Source organism: Myotis brandtii, unplaced genomic scaffold (assembly GCF_000412655.1).
Source record: "Myotis brandtii unplaced genomic scaffold, ASM41265v1 scaffold923, whole genome shotgun sequence".
NCBI classification, from domain to species: domain Eukaryota; kingdom Metazoa; phylum Chordata; class Mammalia; order Chiroptera; family Vespertilionidae; genus Myotis; species Myotis brandtii.
The window spans coordinates 27,828-48,033 of record NW_005371804.1 but is presented as its reverse complement, the minus strand read 5'-3'; the positions used below and the strand labels follow the sequence as shown (position 1 = coordinate 48,033).

General features: G+C 46.0%; 2 protein-coding genes across 2 annotated transcripts in view; both read right to left on the bottom strand.

The window, feature by feature from the left end:
- B3GALT5 (UDP-Gal:betaGlcNAc beta 1,3-galactosyltransferase, polypeptide 5) overlaps positions 1-9,621 on the bottom strand; it is an 81,843-nt gene extending 72,222 nt beyond the window's left edge. Inside the window, exons 1-2 of the mRNA XM_005885677.2 lie at positions 9,513-9,621; positions 5,849-6,742 (exon numbers count right to left, since the gene is read on the bottom strand). The gene's annotated coding sequence lies outside the window, so the exon portion shown is untranslated. The remainder of the gene's footprint in view (positions 1-5,848; positions 6,743-9,512) is intronic.
- LOC102238981 (SH3 domain-binding glutamic acid-rich protein-like) lies at positions 9,477-12,050 on the bottom strand. Its single transcript, XM_014532907.1, has 4 exons — positions 11,795-12,050; positions 10,743-10,835; positions 9,612-9,662; positions 9,477-9,512 (listed from the first exon to the last, which is right to left on the bottom strand). The coding sequence occupies exons 1-4, from the start codon at positions 11,936-11,938 to the stop codon at positions 9,477-9,479; spliced, it is 324 nt and encodes a 107-aa protein (XP_014388393.1). The 5' UTR covers positions 11,939-12,050.
- Between the last annotated feature and the right edge of the window lie 8,156 nt (positions 12,051-20,206).

Sequence of the window (20,206 nt, the reverse complement as noted above, 5' to 3'; positions counted from 1 at the left end):
TTCCACCAGTCCCCGGTTCAACTAAGAAACCGGCCCCGCCAAGAAGTCCAAGTCCCCTTACTCCAGGGTCTGAACGTCTTGACCGAGGTTTCAAGTCTAAAGACAGAATAGGTGGACCAGAGGAGGCCCTCGAGGGCAAGGTACACACTGACCCCTGCCCGGCCAGGCACTGTCCAGGGGGCGAGGCCATGGTCAAGGACAGAGAGGAAAGGTTTGCTGGGAAGGCCGGTCCAGGCTTCAGAGTGGAACACAGGTGGATCTGAGTTCCAGCTTGGCCAATTCCAGGCTGTGTGACCTGACCCCGTAGTGAATGCACCCCTGCCTCAGTTTCCCTATCTATAAAATGAGGCTGGGGTCCACCTCGTTCGATTGCCATAGATTGGATTACGTGAAGCCCTCCATACAGAGTCTGACGCATAGCAGGCTCCCGATAAATGTTAGCAAATAAAAATACTCTGAAACACAACCACCGAGGTCTATTTTATATCCTAAACTGAGTTTGACTCATGTGAGCAGGTGAGAGAAGGCGTCACACACCTGCACGGACAAGATGCATCTGCTGGACTTGAGCAAGTCCCTCCCGGGTTATTTCCCGACCCCCACGGCCCCTCCATGCTGCTCACACCCCCTGGCTGAGCCCTTTACAATTCGAATCTCCCACCCGAGAGCATTGCTATGTCTTTGAACACGGATTTCTAGTTCTGGAGAACAACCCCCTCTACTGATATGTTTTCAAGGCTTCGTAACTCAATTTCCCACTTACGAGAAAGTCCTTCCAAAAGAAGTAAACATAAATAAATAAATAAATAAATAGCCGAGTATCTTAGACAACCATAAAATAAAACGCTTTTGTGAGGATCCAGAGTCTATTTGCAAATATTTGGAAATATGTGATATGAGGACTAAAAGGCTTGAAACAGAATGACAATCAGCCACTTGGCGAACCTGGTTCTGTTTACACGTCTCTGAGGAGCTAGACCAAGCGTGTCAAACTCATGGCCCACGGCCTGCGTGTGGCCCACAATGAATATTTTTGCGGCCCAGCCAATATAACGGTATGTAAGAAACGTTTTAATACAAATTTCGTGACTTAATTTTTACAATATCCTGTTATACATATCATTAGTCTTGGACTAACTTGTTTGGTGTGCGTAACAGGAAATATTTTGCTTTTGGAGAAGAAGAAAAATAGTCAAATGCATGAATAGTCAAAAGGCATGAATAGATAGAGAAGAGAAACAAACACTAGTTTATGTGCGCTACGCTTATTAATTTGTGCAGTTATTCAGTGTCTAGTAAGTTAATGTTCAAGAAAAAATATTAATTTTTATTTAAATGTTCTATTATTTTATGTTAATGATTACTCATTTATATCAGCCCTTTGTATTCAGCATGTCTCTGTCAAAATAAACCTACATTTCTATGAAAATTGAAGCTTTTGTTTTTTCGGCCCACATCAACTTAAACCTTGTTTATTTGGCCCATGTTAGCCTTTGAGTTTGACATGCTTGAGCTAGACCCATTTATAGGCTACAGGAGGTCCTACATCGTCATCAAATTGTCAGTAGGCAATCATTTGCCAACTGCATTAGACTTCTGTGTGTAACGCAAAGCTGTGAAGTCCAAACAATCATTGGTTTTAATGGCTTTGAAGAAGGCATAGCATTCTATCCAAATAAGATAAAAACCTTATAAAAATACACTAATTAGCTGACAACTGGTGTGTGGAGGGGTTGTGTGTTAGTTTTTCCTCTGATTTTTTTTGTGTGGTTTAATAGTTTATTAAATAATTATTGAGCACCTATTTATGATAGGTATTAATAGTTTAGTGATTAAGAGCATGGTCATGCAGTAAAGGGCCCACTATCAGCTATGCCATTTTTTTTTAATTTTGTTTTATTGCTTAAAGTATTACAAAGAGTATTACATATGTCTCCTTTTTTTCTTCCCCTTTGAACTTCCCCCAGCCTCCCCTATAAAAACTCTCAGCAAGGTGGGAGTAGAAGGATCATACCTCAACATAATAAAAGCCATATATGACAGGCCCACAGCCAACATCATACTCAATGGACAAAAACTAACACCATTTCCCCTAAGAACAGGAACAAGACAGGGATGCCCACTCTCGCCACTCCTCTTTAACATAGTCCTGGAAGTATTAGCCATTGCAATTAGGCAAGAAGAAGAAATAAAAGGCATCCAAATTGGAAAAGAGGAAGTAAAACTGTCCTTATTTGCAGACGACATGATATTATACATACAAAAACCTAGAGACTCCATCAAAAAACTACTAGACTTAATACATGAATTTGGCAAAGTAGCAGGATACAAAATTAATGCCAAGAAATCTGAGGCATTTCTATACACCAATAGTGAACTTTCAGAAAGAGAGATTATAAAAACAATCCCATTTACCATCGCACCAAAAAAATTAAGCTACCTAGGAATAAACTTAACTAAAGAGGTAAAAGACCTCTACTCAGAAAACTACAGGACGTTGAAAAAAGAGATAGAGGAAGACATAAACAGATGGAAGAACATACCGTGTTCATGGATTGGTAGAATCAACATCATTAAAATGTCCATACTACCCAAAGCAATCTATAAATTCAACGCACTTCCCATTAAAATACCAACGGCATACTTCACAGATCTAGAACGAACTCTCCAAAAATTCATCTGGAATAAAAAAAGACCCCGAATAGCTGCAGCAATCCTGAGAAAGAAGAAAATAGGTGGGATCTCAATACCAGATATCAAGATGTATTACAAAGCCACTGTTCTCAAAACTGCCTGGTACTGGCACAAGAACAGGCATATAGATCAATGGAATAGAATAGAGAACCCAGAAATCGGCCCGAACCAATATGCTCAATTAATATTTGACAAAGGAGGAAAGAACATTCAATGGAGCCAAGATAGTCTCTTCAATAAGTGGTGTTGGGAAAATTGGACAGATATATGCAAGAAAATGAAACTAGACCACCAACTTACACCATACACAAGAATAAACTCAAAATGGATAAAGGACTTAAATGTACGACAGGAAACCATAAAAATTCTAGAAGAATCCAAAGGCAACAAAATCTCAGACATATGCCAAAGCAATTTCTTCACTGATACAGCTCCTAGGGCAGTTGAAACTAAAGAGAAAATGAACAAATGGGACTACATCAAAATAAAAAGTTTCTGCACAGCAAAAGAAACCATCAACAAAACAACAAGAAAGCCCACTACATGGGAGAACATATTTGCCAACATTATATCTGATAAGGGCCTAATCTCCAACATTTATAGGGAACTCATACAACTTAACAAAAGGAAGATAAACAATCCAATCAAAAAATGGGCAAAGGATCTAAATAGACACCTTTCAAAAGAGGACATTCAGAAAGCCAAGAGACATATGAAAACATGCTCAAAGTCACTAATCATCCGAGAGATGCAAATCAAAACAACAATGAGGTACCATCTCACACCTGTCAGAATGGCTATCATCAACACATCAACAAACGACAAGTGCTGGAGAGGATGTGGAGAAAAAGGAACCCTCCTGCACTGCTGGTGGGAATGCAGACTGGTGCAGCCACTGTGGGAGACAGTTTTTCCTCTGACTTAAACAGCACCCTCACTTGCACATGTGGCCAGGAGCTCTGGGGCAGCGACACTCTATCAAGCAGCTTGTGTGTTGTCTCCACCTAATGGTCGTTCTCTATCATTACACTTCACTGGGGTCACTCTACTTACAATGCGTGCACAGGTGTAACGGTTGCACTGCTTTTGAAAGAAAACAGTTTTAAATATTCCTCAAGGACCTTTGCTGGCAGTATAGTGCATCCTCCTTCTGTAGCCCTCACACTTAATTAGAAAACTAAGAACCCGATGACAACCACAAAGCATCCACAGAGCATATCCTGAGTCCTTGTACCAAACGACCTCAGCCCAAAAAAAAATGCAAGGAAACGAGGGGAAAGGCCGAATGGAGAGGGAGAACTTGTTGTTTAGTGGCTAGAAAAAAACGCCTTCAAATTTCTGTGCACTTGCTTTTCTAGTTAAAAAATACGAAAGTTACTTTGAATGTGTAGGCCTCCTGAAGACTAATAAACCAAAATCATCCTTTTTCTGCAGGATGACTTTGCTTCGCTTGGGTTTTTCTCCATTCTTCTTTATGTATTCATAATTCAGTTTCCAGAAACTTCCTAGGTTGATAAAGCACGTGGGTTTTTTACATCATATTTTGATGCTGCACAGTCCATATTTGGGGACTTCCTCACAGTGCCACTGGGTCCACTAGCCGCTGAAGGCTAGACCAAAGCTGCAAGACCACCTATTCTGTAGGCCAGTGACGGCAGACCTGTGACACGCGTGTCAGAGGCGACACGCAAACTCATTTTTTTGGTTGATTTTTCTTTGTTAAATGGCATTTAAATATATAAAATAAATATCAAAAATATAAGTCTTTGTTTTACTATGGTGGCAAATATCAAAAAATTTCTATATGTGACACGGCACCAACAGAGAGGAAGGGAGAGAGATAGAGAGTCAGAAACATCGATGAGAGAGAAACATCGATCAGCTGCCTCCTGCACATCTCCCACTGGGGATGTGCCCGCAACCCAAGCACACGCCCTCGACCGGAATCGAACCTGGGACCCCTCAGTCCGCAGGCCGACGCTCCATCCACTGAGCCAAACCGGTTTCGGCGTTAGGGTTTTTCAAAATGCTGACACGCCGAGCTCAAAAGGTTCGCCATCACGGCTATAGGTTGACACTCAACCCCTGAGCCACGCCAGCCAGGCTATGGCTTTCACTTTTAATCTAGAAAACTGATGACAACCACAAAGCATCCACAGTGCGTACCTTGGGTCCTTGTACCAAATTATCTCAACCCAAAACAAGTGGGAAAGGCTGAGTGGGGCAGGGAACACCTATTGTTTAGTAGATTTCAATCATCTTCAAAGAAAATGAAATGTGAATAAATAAAAATACGCTCCTAGGATGTTCCTTTTACAATGACAGAAAGACAATATAAGAAAAAAGTAATCCAACTTAAATAAGTGGTCTGAAAAAAATAATAATAAATAAGGAAATCAGTGGCCTGGTTATTGTTGCTTGTTATTAGCACAAATACTTTCTTCACTTACAAATGTGAGAAACAGGAGGAAAACCAGTGCGTAGATAAACAAACCTATCTCCATCCCACCCTATCACAAAAGACTAAACGCCGGCCCAAAGAACAGCAGGAGCGTAAGGCCTATTTGTGCGTGCAGTTGCTATAAAATGACACATGCTTTTAGCGGGCCATAATTTAGTGAAGGACAAATGGAAATTAATTTTTAATTATAGGAATTTCTGTCTCTCTGACGTCTCTCATCTTATTTTTAGCAAAGGGAGAAATGCTTTCAAAGCTGTCTCCGTCAACTATCTGGAACAAAATGATCTTAATTTACTTCAAAATGCCTCCTTTAGTTACTAGGGTAACCAGAAAAGAGCTGTTTTCCAGAGTTCCTGGGATCCACACAGCTTCTGCCCCTGTAGAAATCAGCCTCGAATGACATAAGCAGGCTTAGCTGCAAAACCAGCGGCAGACTCAGGAGAAGTTTATGGCCACTCCACGTCAAATTGCCACGATCGATCGTCCATCGATCGTCCTTAAATCAGAAAATCGCCCTCAAGCGAGGAGGCGAGCTATTGCCACACGACAGGAGCAACGTTTGCGGCAAGAAAAATACAAGGACTAGCACATTCACCAAGAAGAGAGGGATGTCAACAAAATCGTCCAAAAAAGAAAAGCATCCATGACAAACCGGGGTGGGGCAGGTGAGCAGAGAAACACTGTCACACCTACCTGGCGAACAAGCCATCGGCCGGCCCAGCTCCGGCAACAGACACTCTGCCATCAGGAGACAAAATTACAGGACCGGCTTGGCACGAGCAGCCGTAGCTGCAAATCAATCAGCGGCAGGAGAAAAAGCAGCAGCCGTGCCCTTCAGCGCAAAAACGTGTGAAGGGCCCTGGGCTGCAAATTTATTTGTCCTCACTGTTATCCCCACACGTGTGGGTGATCGCGTTACAGCCGAGTAAGGCTTCCGAGATGACGCACACAGCAGTGTGTGATACAGAACATGACGTAACAAGACCATCAGTGTCATCTGAAAACACAGAGCAAATCATCAGTGAAACGGGAAACACCACCCCGATGCAGACAGAAGTTCTGCTGAGGATTCGGATGTGGCGACAGATACATGAGTTCAGGCAGATAGGAGAGACCAAAAGCTAAGAAACCGATGCTGCTCGGTCAAGGTCTCTGCTATTCATCTTTATTTGTGTGCTTGTTCTCTGGAAGGCGCTACGTTTCGAAAGCTAATTCTGAGACAAGTAGCAGAAGGCCCATACAAAGAATTACTCTTGGCATAGCACAAAGAGGAATTCTGAAATCATTTTTTCAGGGTATTAGTAAGAAGGTCTACTCATGCAGAGCAAAAAAAAAAAAGAAGAAGAGAGAAAATTAAGCAAAGGCCCAAAATGTTAGGCCCATGAAGGTATGCACGTGTTGTCTTGACAATGAACTTCATGTTGATATGGTAGGAAGAGGGATCCACGTACACCGAACTGTGTCAGATAGTCCAATTCCTCGGTGAGCCCCGGGTGTTCTGAGAGGTGGGCTAGCTTCGGGCCAAAGCGTTTGTTGAGTCTGGTTTGTGGCGAGACTGTTGAAGTGTTGCTTCATGACTTGGGTTTTCTAAAAGAAAGGGGGAAATGAAGGAGACAACTGTTAAAGGGAGACAGAGAATGTTTGGCACAATCTTCATTATCTATCATGTAAGGAAATATTTGCCTTTTATTCCATAACCCACTACTCATCCTTTGTTCCCAAGTGCAGATAGGAAATTATATGTTTCTCTTGGGAAATCAACCAGGTTTATATCTTCCTCTGTATGAGCACATATCAAACACCTTAAAGAAGGCGACAGCTTCAATGACGGTGTCCCGCTGTGTTTTCATGGAGAATGAATGGAGCGCCCGTGGTAGGGCAACCCACTTTGGGCCCCCTCCCTGCCTGCTGCAGGAAGTCCATCTAGCTCTCAATAAACGGTGTTTCCACTTACAACCAATCAATCAGTCAATCAACCAATAAGAAATGGCCCGAGGTAGATTCAAGCAGAGGTAAGTAGCGGCCTTCTCCAGGGGCACCAACTGAGCATCCATTTCAAAGACAAAATGAGGCCTCCCTCATAGTTCCATGCACTGCCATGCTCTCCCTGAAAACCACCTTTTCAAGGAAAAGGCCTGGACTATCCATGAGCTGTGAGATGGGCTTGTCTTTGGCAGCTGGATTGCGTTGCCAGGTTGCATTTTAAAAGAGGATGTTGAGTCTCTGCAGGGGTCAGGGGTAGGGGGCAGGGAGCTGCCTGACTCCCTCCTTCACTGTCAGGCACTTTGACCTCAGGACAGACCACTGAGGACTGGATTCCAACTAGAAGCCACCAGAAAAACTGGCCAAATGTGCTGCCACAGCTGCAGTTGCTCTCTTTTCAATCAGCCTATGAAGCCATCCACCTCCATGAAGGACTCTCAGCTGTGCCCGTTCACACTCGGTGTTTGTTTTATAGCTGCCACATGAACACTGCGTCATTCTTAAAGAACCTTACATCAGTGACTAGAAATGGATTTAAACAGTACATACGAGTCTTTTACTACGGGTTTGTTTGGTTTTTAAGTTTGGGGATATTTATGGGAGCTCGTTAAGGAGCTCGTTAACTCAAATTACTCTGTCAACTCAAAGCAAAAAATCCCCCGAGAGACAGCTGGTATCTCAAAAAACTCGTTAATCGGGACACTCGTAAGTCAAGGCCCCACTGTATTTTCCTTTCCAACCATTCTTCAGATGAACTTCTGAAAAGTAACCTTGCCGATATTCTTTTTCACAGAAATGGGTCCCAGCCCGTTCCTCAGAAATGGGATTAGGACACTAAGAAGACTGACAACAGATTTCTCAATAATAACCACAGATGGAGAATAAATAAAATAAAATAAAAGGGCTCGTGCCCAAAACGACAACATTAGGCCTTAAAGTAGAAATCCATGCGCCCAGAACATGAAAGAGCCCGCCTGGGAAAACATCCGATGATGGGCTACATTCGCTGTGCAATTTAAATAAATGAGTGATGAAACGTTCCTGGTCCAACAGTAAATTGTGATGGCTCCTCTCACCAGCTCTAAGATTCCCTCAAAATGGATTAAGCGCCAAGATTTTACAGCAGCTTTTCATGTCTAAGCGTAAGTATATTATGAGGGGAAATCTGTGCTATTCAAATTGGTCTTTGGCACACAGAGTGGAGTTATTTGTTAACGGATATTTACAAAGCACTGCGGATTTCTTGTTTCTTCTCCAACTGAACCTTCGTCCACCCTTCCCTAGACAGGCTCTGAGCTTTATCAGAGAGCCTTCTGAAGACCTACTGTGTGGCTGAGGGCTTCCTCCCTCACTCTCTCCTTCCCTGGAGCCCCTGACATCAACAGCCCCAAAATCTGTCTTACGTGTGTCAGTAGAGGCATAATATGGACATTAAGGAGACTTAAAAATATTCTTAATTTTAATGTAAATTTCAAAAGGAACTCTGATAGCACCAAAGCAAACTGCCACCTCAAATTGGTTGCAGGGTCAGATAATAATTACACATTTACATAGGGATTTGCTATATCACTTTTTAAACCAGATATTTTTATAGCACTTATGATCTTTAGGTGTGTTCACACATTCCTTCTTATCTGTACAGCCCACAATATTTGAGCATCTCCCCCATGTCTGATATCCACTGTCGTTAGATACTACCATTGTCTTGTGAATATATTTCTGTGGCACTTACCAAACTGTGAAGTGTTACAGAATTCTTTTCCGTGGTCAGTAGAAGCTTAAAACTACAAGGCAGCAAGCGCCCTTGTCAAAGATCCCCTGAAGCGACACCGCTGTGTTCCACGGTGTTTCTACATGAGTGCTCTGGTTAATATTTATAAGTGAATATGTGATATCCAGCTCTCATCACTAGATAGCTGCCAGCCATATTTGTTTTCATGAACAGCAGCTGGCTTTGTGGTTTTTTTAAAGTTACAATGTATTGCCATCATTACGGATCTCCATTGCCATTCCCCTATAAATATGTAAGTATTTTGGTCAGTAGAGTAGTCAGAGAAGGCCGGTAACAGGACACTGCCTGTACCTTCACGTAAATAAAGGTCATGCAGAGAAAGAGGAGGAAATAAGTACCAAACAAACTCTTCCTCAAAGGAACACTTTTTCCTGGAAGTCATCTCGACCGTAGGCTTCCCTGCCCGGTGCCCCGGTGCCCGAGCAGGGGGTCCGCGAGTTTACTAGCCCTGTGGCTCCGGAAGGGCAGCCCAGGCCTGGGGGCGAGAGGCATCGATCTGCACTAGAACCCGCTTCCATTACCACTAAGCGGAGCACAGAGAGCTACTCATGAACAAGTGTCACCCCGGAACGGCGCGGCTACCTGGGAACGTTGGAGAAATAAAGCACAAAAGGCCTAAGAATCTTCTCCTCCTTCTTCTTCTCCTGCTTCTTCTCCTGCTTCTTCTTCTCCTTTTTCAGCTTCCTCTCCCTCCGCGTCCCCTTCTGCTCCCTCCTCCGTTACCTCTCCTGCCTGTTTTTAACAAAAATCACCTGATTATTGAGAGGAGTAGATAGGGGTCAACAGACAGTGTTGCTCTCCTAAGGAAGCTGGTTGGGGAGCCTCCGGGTGGGAAGCCTGCGCTGGTGGGGAGGGGCCAGGGTGAGGACAGGGGTGGTGTGGGGGACGCCAAGGGCTGCCAGGGGAGGCCTGGGAGGCAGCTGGCCGTGGCGGCTGGGGATCAGGGCAGACCTGCTTCTCCGGGTCCTCGGGCTCCCCAGGGACCAGACTCGGAGCCCCTCGAGGACCTTGACCAACCTGCCCCCCGAGGATGCACCCTTCCTCCGACTGGTGGTGGGGAAGCCGAGTGGGGTGAGTATAGACCACAACCGGCCAAGGTCTGTAGAGATTGTGGAGAGGTTGGGTTGGCAGAGAACACAACCTAAAACCATGGACCTTGATGAGAACCACAGAAGCATGAAGCTGCCAGGGCTTCCCGAAGCTCTTGGGATGCCCAGGTCTGCAGGCCCTGCCCGAGAGAGTGCCCGGAAGCTGGGGGCCTTCTGCTTTCCTCCTTCACTCCTCGGGCACCATCCACACGCCCCGTTAGCCCTCCACCCTTCCCCTCCCCCCGCCCCGGTTGTCAGGGGCCCGGAAGTCCCTTCTGTGGGTCTGAAGCTGCAGCCCAGACCGTCTTCGGCGGGAGTTCATGGTCTTCTCAGCCCTCCCCGACCTGCCTCCCAAAAGCTGCCCGCCCGTCAGCAAGCAGCTGGCACCCATCTTGGCATCGTGACCAAGGAATAAGGCCCCTTGTTTGATAGGGAACCCACCTGAGCCTAACAACACCACAAACCGCAGAAGTCCTGTGGAGACTGCCTCCAGACCTGGGTTCAGGTCCTTCCTCCAACTTCCTCTTAGCCCCGTACCCACCCCCACCACAGCAGTTAACACGTCCGGTGAAAACTACCTGCTTCCTCCCTGGCGAGACTCCCGGCGCCACACCTCCATCCTCACCCCTATGCCCAGAGAGGCTCCTGCCCCTGGTAGGAGCTCACACGTGCTCGTGAACAGAGCTGCGGCCGGTGAGACTGCGGCGCAAAGGCGAACACTCACCTTCTCCGCTTGGGCTTCGGTGAGGTCGCCCTCATCTTCCTTGTCCTCTTTTGGTGCCTCATTTTCTCCACTTTCTCCAGCCTTCTCTGTCCCCTGGTCGTAAAGGAAGCCCACTGTGTCACTAACCCGAGACAAGCTCCCAGGAAACCCGGGCCGCATGTGCTGTGGGCTTTATCTGGATACGCAGCACACACACAAAGCAAATGCAGGCCTCCTGCTGATGAGGCCACTTGGCTCCCAGCCAGCCATTTCCCACCTTTTTCATCTCCTGGCCCGCATAACTCACTACTAAAATTCTGCAGCACACCAAAAAATGTTACATTTTTTGCCAATCTGACTTTTTTAATAGTATGATTTCGATTCATTCACACCAGACAGCTACTGTGTTGGCTGTTGTCATTTTTTGACTTGACAGTCCAAGGGGAAGAGGTCGGTGCCCCTGACTACACAGCCAGGTACTGCCTGTTTTACACGTTTGTGCAGCACAGCGGTTCGAATAGCTGTCCTAGGGCCGTGGTCGGCAAACCGCGGCTCACGAGCCACATGCGGCTCTTTGGCCCCTTGAGTGTGGCCAGGAAGTTTCAAACGCACTGTACGGGCGCGCCCGCACGTGGTATTTTGTGGAAGAGCCACACTCAAGGGGCCGCAGTTTGCCAACCACTGGTCTAGGGTATAGGATTGCCCCCCATGGAAACTGCTGATTGGAGCTCTGGGTGAGATTCAACAAGTCTGACTGGCGAGCATGATGGAGTAATCACCTCCCATGTGAGGAGTCTCCATTCAACACTGAAGGTTTACAGAGAGACGCCGAAGGGTTCCACGTCGAGGCAGTGTTTGTTTTCTGTTGTTCGTGTGGAAAGGAGGCTTTATCATACTAGAGATTCACAAAGATCAGATAGGTAGACAGACAGACACAGATAATGGGGGAATGGAAGGAAGGACAGAGGACAGACAGATGATAGCGAACGGACAGACAGACACAGAAAGATCAGGACCACGTTGGCATTCGAGGAGACTGGTCTTCGGGAAATGGTCCGAGATTCCACTCTTACCTCTGCGGGGCTCTGCGCCTCGCCCACGACCTCGCCATTGGGCAGGGACGGTTCTTCCTCGGGCGGCTTTGTCGCCTGCATCAGACGGATTGAAAGAGTGTGAGAATTTCTTTGAGGATATAATAGCTTGCATTTCAACATCATTTAACTATCCCAGTTATTTTGTCTCCATCCCTCATTTTATCTTTGCAACAGCGCTGTGACCTCAGTCAGTCGGACAGTCACTACCACTCACACCTTAGAGACAAGAAAATAAAGGCACATAAACAAAGCAAATAAATGTTTTGCCCTTTTTTTTTCATGAGACAAGTGTTATTTCCAAACCCTTAGGAAGGCATTACAATAATGAAGACAGAAACCCAAACCAAATCCTGAAGCAGAGGGAGACGGACCCGCAGGGTAGCCAGAAGAACCCCGCCAGTCAGGGGGGATGCAGGCGAGATGCATTCGAGGCAGGGACCTCCGCCTGGAGCCTGAGTCTGTATATTAGTGGGATGTTCTGGGGGAAGGAGGTTGGGGATCAGGCATCCTCACCCCAGCAGTCCCACTGTTGCCTGGGTGATTGGGAGGAAGAGAAGACCGCAGCGAGTGAACAAGGATGTCACTGAGTCTGACCTTGACATTTCCTTCCTGCTCGGATCCCCAACAGTCCATGAATAAGTTACCTGCATATCTCAGGGGTTGGCCTGGGGAAGCAAGCAAAATAGCCATGGCCTCTGAAAGAAGAGGCAGGGCAGCCTGGCACCGGGCACCAGGCACTGGGCACCCAGCGCTACAGGAGGACACAATCAGACTCTTGCTTGGGCCGCCGCTCTCCCGCCGGGTGTCCAAGTGGGGCTCCTCTCCCCTGTGATGACAGGGCCCATGCTGGCACAGGCTAGACCCCTTGTTGCTGTTGGTACCTCCTGCTGCAGTTGCTGGGCCAGCTCCAAGTCGCTAAGACCCGACATGCCCTGTGGCTGCTGCTGCTGCAGGGACAAGGCGGTCAGGTAGTCCTGGTCTACCTGCTGCTGCTTTTCTGGGGAGCCACTCCCACCTTCTGCTCCAGGCCCCTTGCCCAGGGAATGACCCAGGTGAAAAAGTCCACCCCGACAGCATTCTGTAAATGCCCTTATGCCCTGGTTATAAGGAACACAGATTCTTACTGAGCCAGGCAAATTACTGTATTGCCATAAATAGTGAAAAGACTCAATAAGACAATATTCCCCTGACTAAAATAAGGCATAAAAGACACTGATCCTAGTGCTTCTTCGCCTGACATTTGACAATGATGGTACAGGTTATCAATCAGAACTTCAGTTATTTGCTTTAAGTGTTAACTTGGTCATAACTTTACTCCTTTCATTTTGATCTCGCCAAAACTGACATGTAACCAAAAGTTTCGATGCTCGTTTTCTGGTAGAATTAGTGCTTCTGTTGACGACATCAACAGTATTCCAAACAAAAACAACCATCTTCCTTTGTCAATTCATTCAGTCCTGTGTAATTGATTCTTACTGTCTGTCAACAGTAATGAGACAAGTGTTATTGCATTTAGGGGGAAATCTCTTTATAGACTTACCTGGACAGCTTCCACTGGCATCTTAACAATATTCCCCTGACTAAAATAAGGCATAAAAGACACTGATCCTAGTGCTTCTTCGCCTGACATTTGACAATGATGGTACAGGTTATCAATCAGAACTTCAGTTATTTGCTTTAAGTGTTAACTTGGTCATAACTTTACTCCTTTCATTTTGATCTCGCCAAAACTGACATGTAACCAAAAGTTTCGATGCTCGTTTTCTGGTAGAATTAGTGCTTCTGTTGAAAGCAATTTTGAGTGATGGCAAAACTATTTCAATACGTGCAGCATGTTCTAGGACAGTAGTTTTCAACTGGGGATTCCTGTCATCTACATATAGCTTTATTAATATACAGGTGACTCGGACCAGGCCTACTAGATCTCGTTATTGATCGTCTTTATATATCCCTACCACATACGGTAAGAATATGCTTAGCATTCATGGTATATTGCATGGTACACATGCTTTGGCTATTTGCAGTATCGTATGTCTCTAGAAAATTAACATTTTCCTATATTCATCCATTTTTTCAAATAAAATATAATTGTTGCTGTCTTTTTTGTAAATAGCCTTTGTGATTATGTATGTAGATATTTTTCTAAAACTTTCTTGGATTAACTTTTTATTTTTTTTGCATGACACATGGGGGGGAAAAACAAATTTCTTGTCCGGTGCATTAATCTTGTTATAATTCTCATCAAGCCTTTCACATCTGAAAATTACCAGTAATAAATTAACCACCGTCATTTTAGGTCTTTTGTCATCCATGGATATATTCCTTAGCTTGTTGAATTTGATGCTTCCCTAAAAGCTTTTGCAATCAGCTACAGGCCAGTATGGTTCCTCTTCCATGTAGAATGGCTGCTCAGAGCCCCACAGAAAAAGATTACTTGCCATGTGCTTAGGGGCACAGGCTTCTAATAGCATCACTTAAAGAACTTTAAGACCATACCAGGGGACTAAGTCAGGATTTCCACAACTGCAGTCAAGGGGCAGATGGGTTCATAGACTACTATCCCCAGATCCAGTGGAACAAGAATCAATTACACAGGACTGAATGAATTGACAAGGGAAGATGGTTGTTTTTGTTTGGAATACTGTTGATGTCACCTTCATGTTCTATATTCTGCATATATAAGGAAGCCCTCTGTCTTTCCTCTTAAGCTTCTTATAAACCACAACAATGCAATACACTCTGCTTTTATAAGTTGAAAGGAAATGTTTGTACATGATATTCTCTCTGCCGGACCCCTCCAGAATTTAACAATGCTTATTGAGTCTTTTTGCTATTCATGGCAATACAGTAATTTGCCTGGCTCAATAAGAATCTGTGTTCCTTATAACCAGGGCATAACTGGAAACTGGTTATGCAACCAAGGTCTTGACTGGAGTGTGGGGTGAAGAATGGCGCTCATTTAATCAGATGTGACCAGATGCTTGTGAAGAACGAAGGTGGACTTTATGGCCACAAAGCGTACTGACAAAGCCTCTTGGGAAACTGGCCTGCTACTTGGTCTAGTATAACCCGCCCAAGACAAGAAAAGTTGTCAAAAGCGTAATGCTGCTGACAGTGCTTACTCTCATTTCATAAGCATACATTTCTACATAATTGTCCAATGTCTATTTTTAGCCTTAGCACAAGATTAATTTCCTTGCTGACTTCTCCACAATGTTGTTTACTACAAAAGGACACGCTGACAATTGATGATTTACGGAGATGCTGTAATATCACCTCCATAAATCATCAGGTCTGTCTTCCCAAAGGAAACCTGAAGGACTTTCCCGTGTGCTCACATAAACACCTGTGAACACTGACAGCACCAGAGGCTCTAGCCGGGCTGTGCTGCTAATTGTTGGGCGAGCCTTGTGCCAATCACCTCAGCTCCTTGGGCCTCAAGCGCCTCCTCTGGGAAGAGAAGAATCGGGACTGGCTGGCCTCCAGGGTCTCTCTAGGCCGGTTTTCTCACCCATGGCCTTCCCTCTCTTCCACTTAGTGAAAGAGAATGCCATGCAATGTGACGGTTCCTAATCACAAACCAGGGCGGGATCTAAAACCCGAGATTCAATATTTTTAAATGGGAGCAGATGAAATGGAGCAGAAGCTGAAATAGATGTACATATTTTAGTACGGATACATCTCAAAACAATGTTGTTGTTTTTAAAAAGCAAGTTGCAGAACATTCCAAAAAATATGATACCAATTTGGCATTCAAAATATAGAAGAACATATGTATTGCTGGTGGAGATAAACATATAGTTTTATAAATAGATGTGTCTGTGTGTTTTTTTAATTCATGGTATTTAATTCATGGTATTTTTTTTTAAATATTTTATTGATTTTTTTACAGAGAGGAAGGGAGAGGGACAGAGAGTCAGAGACATCGATGAGAGAGAAACACTGATCAGCTGCCTCCTGCACACCCCCCACTGGGGATGTGCCCACAACCAAGGTACACGCCCCCGACCGGAATCGAACCCGGGACCCTTCAGTCCGCAGGCCGACGCTCTATCCACTGAGCCAAACCAGTTACGGCAAATTCATGGTATTTTTTTAATTCACGGGAGGGAAACAGGGATGGGAGAGAAACAGACTGGGCTCATAATTTCTCTGTAATGACTGCCTCCCCCTCCAAATGAACAGGTCTATTCTCTACAGAAGGAGGCCAGGCAAGGGCCCAGCACAAATATGAAGAAAAGGCCTATTCCAAGCACCTCGTTAGACAACTTCAAGATGAAAAAGAGGATCCTGAAACCTCCCAGAAACGAGAACAAACGCAGGCGCAGATAAATGGTCAAGAGACAGACTGGCGTCAGGCCTCTGAGCGGCAACTCTGGGACTAGAGAACACAGAGCAGCCAGCGCCTTCTCAATTCCGAGGCCAAATGACATCCACCCAGAATTCTGCACCTGAGCAGCCGCTGGAGAAAACGTTAAACCCGCAGGGTTGGGGCAGGGCCGGTTGGCTTTTGCAATAACCCTTGTAGCACTATTTGACCTTCCCAATATTATACACGCATTAGCTTGCTAAGAAAACTAATTTTTAATATTCAAAACAGTCTTTTCATAGGGAAATAAAAATACACATTGTGCTACAAAGGTGATGGAAATTCACACCACATTCCCTCTCCATAGCACAATAAAATCAGAAACAGCCCTGACTGGTCCTGTCAGACACAGAGCCGCAGGGCAATCAGGGGATTGGGGAGCTCCCCCCTATCAGGCACAGAGGAGGGCTGATCAGGGGGTTGGGGTGCCTTCCCCTGTCACGAACAGAGTAGGGCGGATAGGGAGGTTGTGGCCCCGCCCCCTGTCACACACAGAGCCGCAGGGCGATCAGGGGGTTTGGGCGCTGCCCCCTGTCACGCTGATCCCGGTGCCGGGAGCCTCGCTGCTCCGCTGATCCCGGTGCTGGGAGGCATATTACCCTTTTACTATATAGGATAGAGGCCTGGTGCATGGGTAGGGGCTGGCTGGTTTGCCCTGAAGGGTGTCCTGGATCAGGGTGGGGGTCCCCACTGGGGTGCCTGGCCAGCCTGGATGAGGGGATGATGGCTGTTTGCAGCTGGTCACACACCCTTCAGGGTGGGGGTCCCCACTGAGGTGCCTTGCCAGTCTGGGTGAGGGGCTGAGGGCTGTTTTCCGGCTGGCGAGTGACTAAAGCTTCCAACCGCTCCTTGTTTTCTTCTCTTTTTTTTTTTTTTTTCTGGGCCAGCTTTAGCTCTGAGGCCTTGCTGCTGAAAACATAGATACAATGTTGCGGTCCGAGCCCGGCTGAATGGAAGCCCTTTTCTGGGGTTTTGTTTAGCTTCTTATTTGCAACATAGTATATAGTTGCTTAGAGTTGCAACTGAGAGGCTGGCAAGTTAGGCGGGGAACGTTGGAGTCTGCAGCAAGCAAGCCTCGTGCTCGCTTCAGTGCCTGGCTGCCGGCCGCCATCTTGGCTGACAGTTAATTTGCATATACTCACTGATTAGCCAATGAAAAGGGTAGCGGTCGTACGCTAATTACCATGTTTCTCTTTTATTAGTGTAGATGTGTTTGTGTGTTTTCAATTCATGGTATTTAATTCATGGTATTTTTTAATTCATGGGATGGAAACAGGGATGGGAGAGAAAAAGAGTGGCCTCATAATTTCTCTGTAATGACTGCCTCCCCCTCCAAATGAACAGGTCTATTCTCTACAGAAGGAGGCCAGGCAAGGGCCCAGCACAAATATGAAGAAAAGGCCTATTCCAAGCACCTCGTTAGACAACTTCAAGATGAAAAAGAGGATCCTGAAACCTCCCAGAAACGAGAACAAACGCAGGCGCAGATAAATGGTCAAGAGACAGACTGGCGTCAGGCCTCTGAGCGGCAACTCTGGGACTAGAGAACATGGAGCAGCCAGCGCCTTCTCAATTCCGAGGCCAAATGACATCCACCCAGAATTCTGCACCTGAGCAGCCGCTGGAGAAAACGTTAAACCCGCAGGGTTGGGGCAGGGCCGGTTGGCTTTTGCAATAACCCTTGTAGCACTATTTGACCTTCCCAATATTATACACGCATTAGCTTGCTAAGAAAACTAATTTTTAATATTCAAAACAGTCTTTTCATAGGGAAATAAAAATACACATTGTGCTACAAAGGTGATGGAAATTCACACCACATTCCCTCTCCATAGCACAATAAAATCAGAAACAGCCCTGACTGGTTTGGCTCAGTGGATAGAGCGTCAGCCTGTGGACTCAAGGGTCCCAGGTTCGATTCTGGTCAAGGGCATGTACCTTGGTTGCGGGCACATCCCCAGTAGGGAGTGTGCAGGAGGCAGCTGATCGATGTTTCTCTCTCATCGATGTTTCTGGCTCTCTATCCCTCTCCCTTCCTCTCTGTAAAAGATCAATAAAATATTTTTTTAAAAATCAGAAACAATTTTTAAAAATACGATCTAATGGCCCTAAAATCAAGGCGATTAAGCACGCTCACGGTTGGCTCAGTGGAGCGGGTGCAGCGTGGCGCGGCGGGATTCACGTTCTGCCCTAGCAGGGGGCAATCTGGAGTCACATTTGAAGCCCATAAGATGCCCTGGCACACGGCCTGCCTCACTGAAAGCACCACTGGGAATGTGCCCCAAAGAAACACTCCGGAAGAAAGAGGGCTATTTTGTGGCGACAGTCACTGCAGGGTTCTGTATAATAAAAAATTCTGAGCAAGCAAATTTTCAAAAACAGCTGTGGAATCTGGAGAAGGCGCTAGTGCCAGGCCTGCGTGTGTCAGCCTAGCGCTAAGACACCTCAGTGCCTGCCAGTTTGCTTGGTCAAAGATGACTAATCCCAAAGTTAAGAAATCTAACTGTGAACTTGACATTTGTTTTTACACACTTTGTGCCTATTACAGTGTAGTGAGAATTCACACACACACACACACACATACTGTTCATGCTCAGGAACTGCTAAAACTCAGCTATACACACCAAAGGCTTCTCCAGGAGTTGCACATCGTTGGCTGATTGCCTCACAACTTGGCCCATGGACTAGACCTGACCAGCAGAGACTAAAACAGCACAGGATTTCTCTGCTGTTAGTAGCTTCTAAGGACCCAGATTTCTCTCACGCTTTCTGAGACCAGGAGCCACAGGATTATGGAGGGCTTAGCGCAGAGGTTGTTTTGGCAAAATGGGTACAACTGTGACCTAAATCCAGGTAGTCGCCGAGCCGGTGTGGCTCAGTGGTTGAGTGTCAACCTATGAACCCGGAGGTCACGGTTCGATTCCCAGTCAGAGTACATGCCCAGGTTATGGGCTCGATCCCCAGTGGGGGGTGTGCAAGAGGCAGCCAATCGATGATTCTCTCTCATCACTGATGTTTCTCTCTCTCTCCCTCTCCCTTTCTCTCTAAATCAATATAAACAAATAAATAATAAAAGAACACTTTGTATTATTCATTAAAGCTAAACATGCTGCTAGCTGTGACCTAGCTTTTCCACCCCTCGTTACAGGACCGAAGGAAACTCGCCCGTCACCAGAGAGCTGTGGAGAGCACCCATTTAGCAGCACTGTGACAGCCCACACCGGAAACCACACTGCTCTGGTCTGAATGTCTGAACCCCCAAAGATGACAGCATTAGGTGGGGCCTTTGGGAGTGAACACAGAAGCGGGTCCTCACCAGAACTCAATCGTGCCGGGACCTCGACCTTGGACTTCCCAGCCTCCAGGACTATGAGAAATACCTGTGTTGCTGATAAGCTACCCAGCCTGTGGTATTTTGTTACACAGTCCAAATGGACTAAGACACACTCTGAAGCAGTGAAAATGAATGAACTATGAACAACACCAATCAACATGGGTGTGTCTTTAAAATATGTTGGTGAGAGAAGCAAGTCAAGCCTTGGCCAGTTTGGCTCAGTGGACAGAGTGTCAGCCTGCGGACTGAAGGGTCTTGGATTCAATTCCGGTCAAGGGCACAAACCTCAGTTGCAGGCTTGATCCCTGGCCCTGGTCAGGGCGTGTGCAGCAATCAATCGATGTGTATCTCTCACATCAATGTTTTTCTCTGTCTCTTCCCACACACACACACTCTCTCTCTAAAAATCTATAGGAAATATCCCCGGGTGAGGATTAACAACAACAACAAAAAAAGAAGCAAGTCAAAGAAGAACACATGTAATATGAGTCCATTTATATAAAGCTCAAAAATCGGCAAAACAACCCTGGCCGGTTTGGCTCAGTGGATAGAGCGTCAGCTGGCCGAGGGTCCTGGATTCGATTCCAGTGAAGGCCACACGCCTTGGTTGCAGGCTCCTTCCCAGCCAGGGCCCTAGTCCGGGTTCGTGCAGGAGGCAGCCAATCTATGTGTTTCTCTCACATCGATG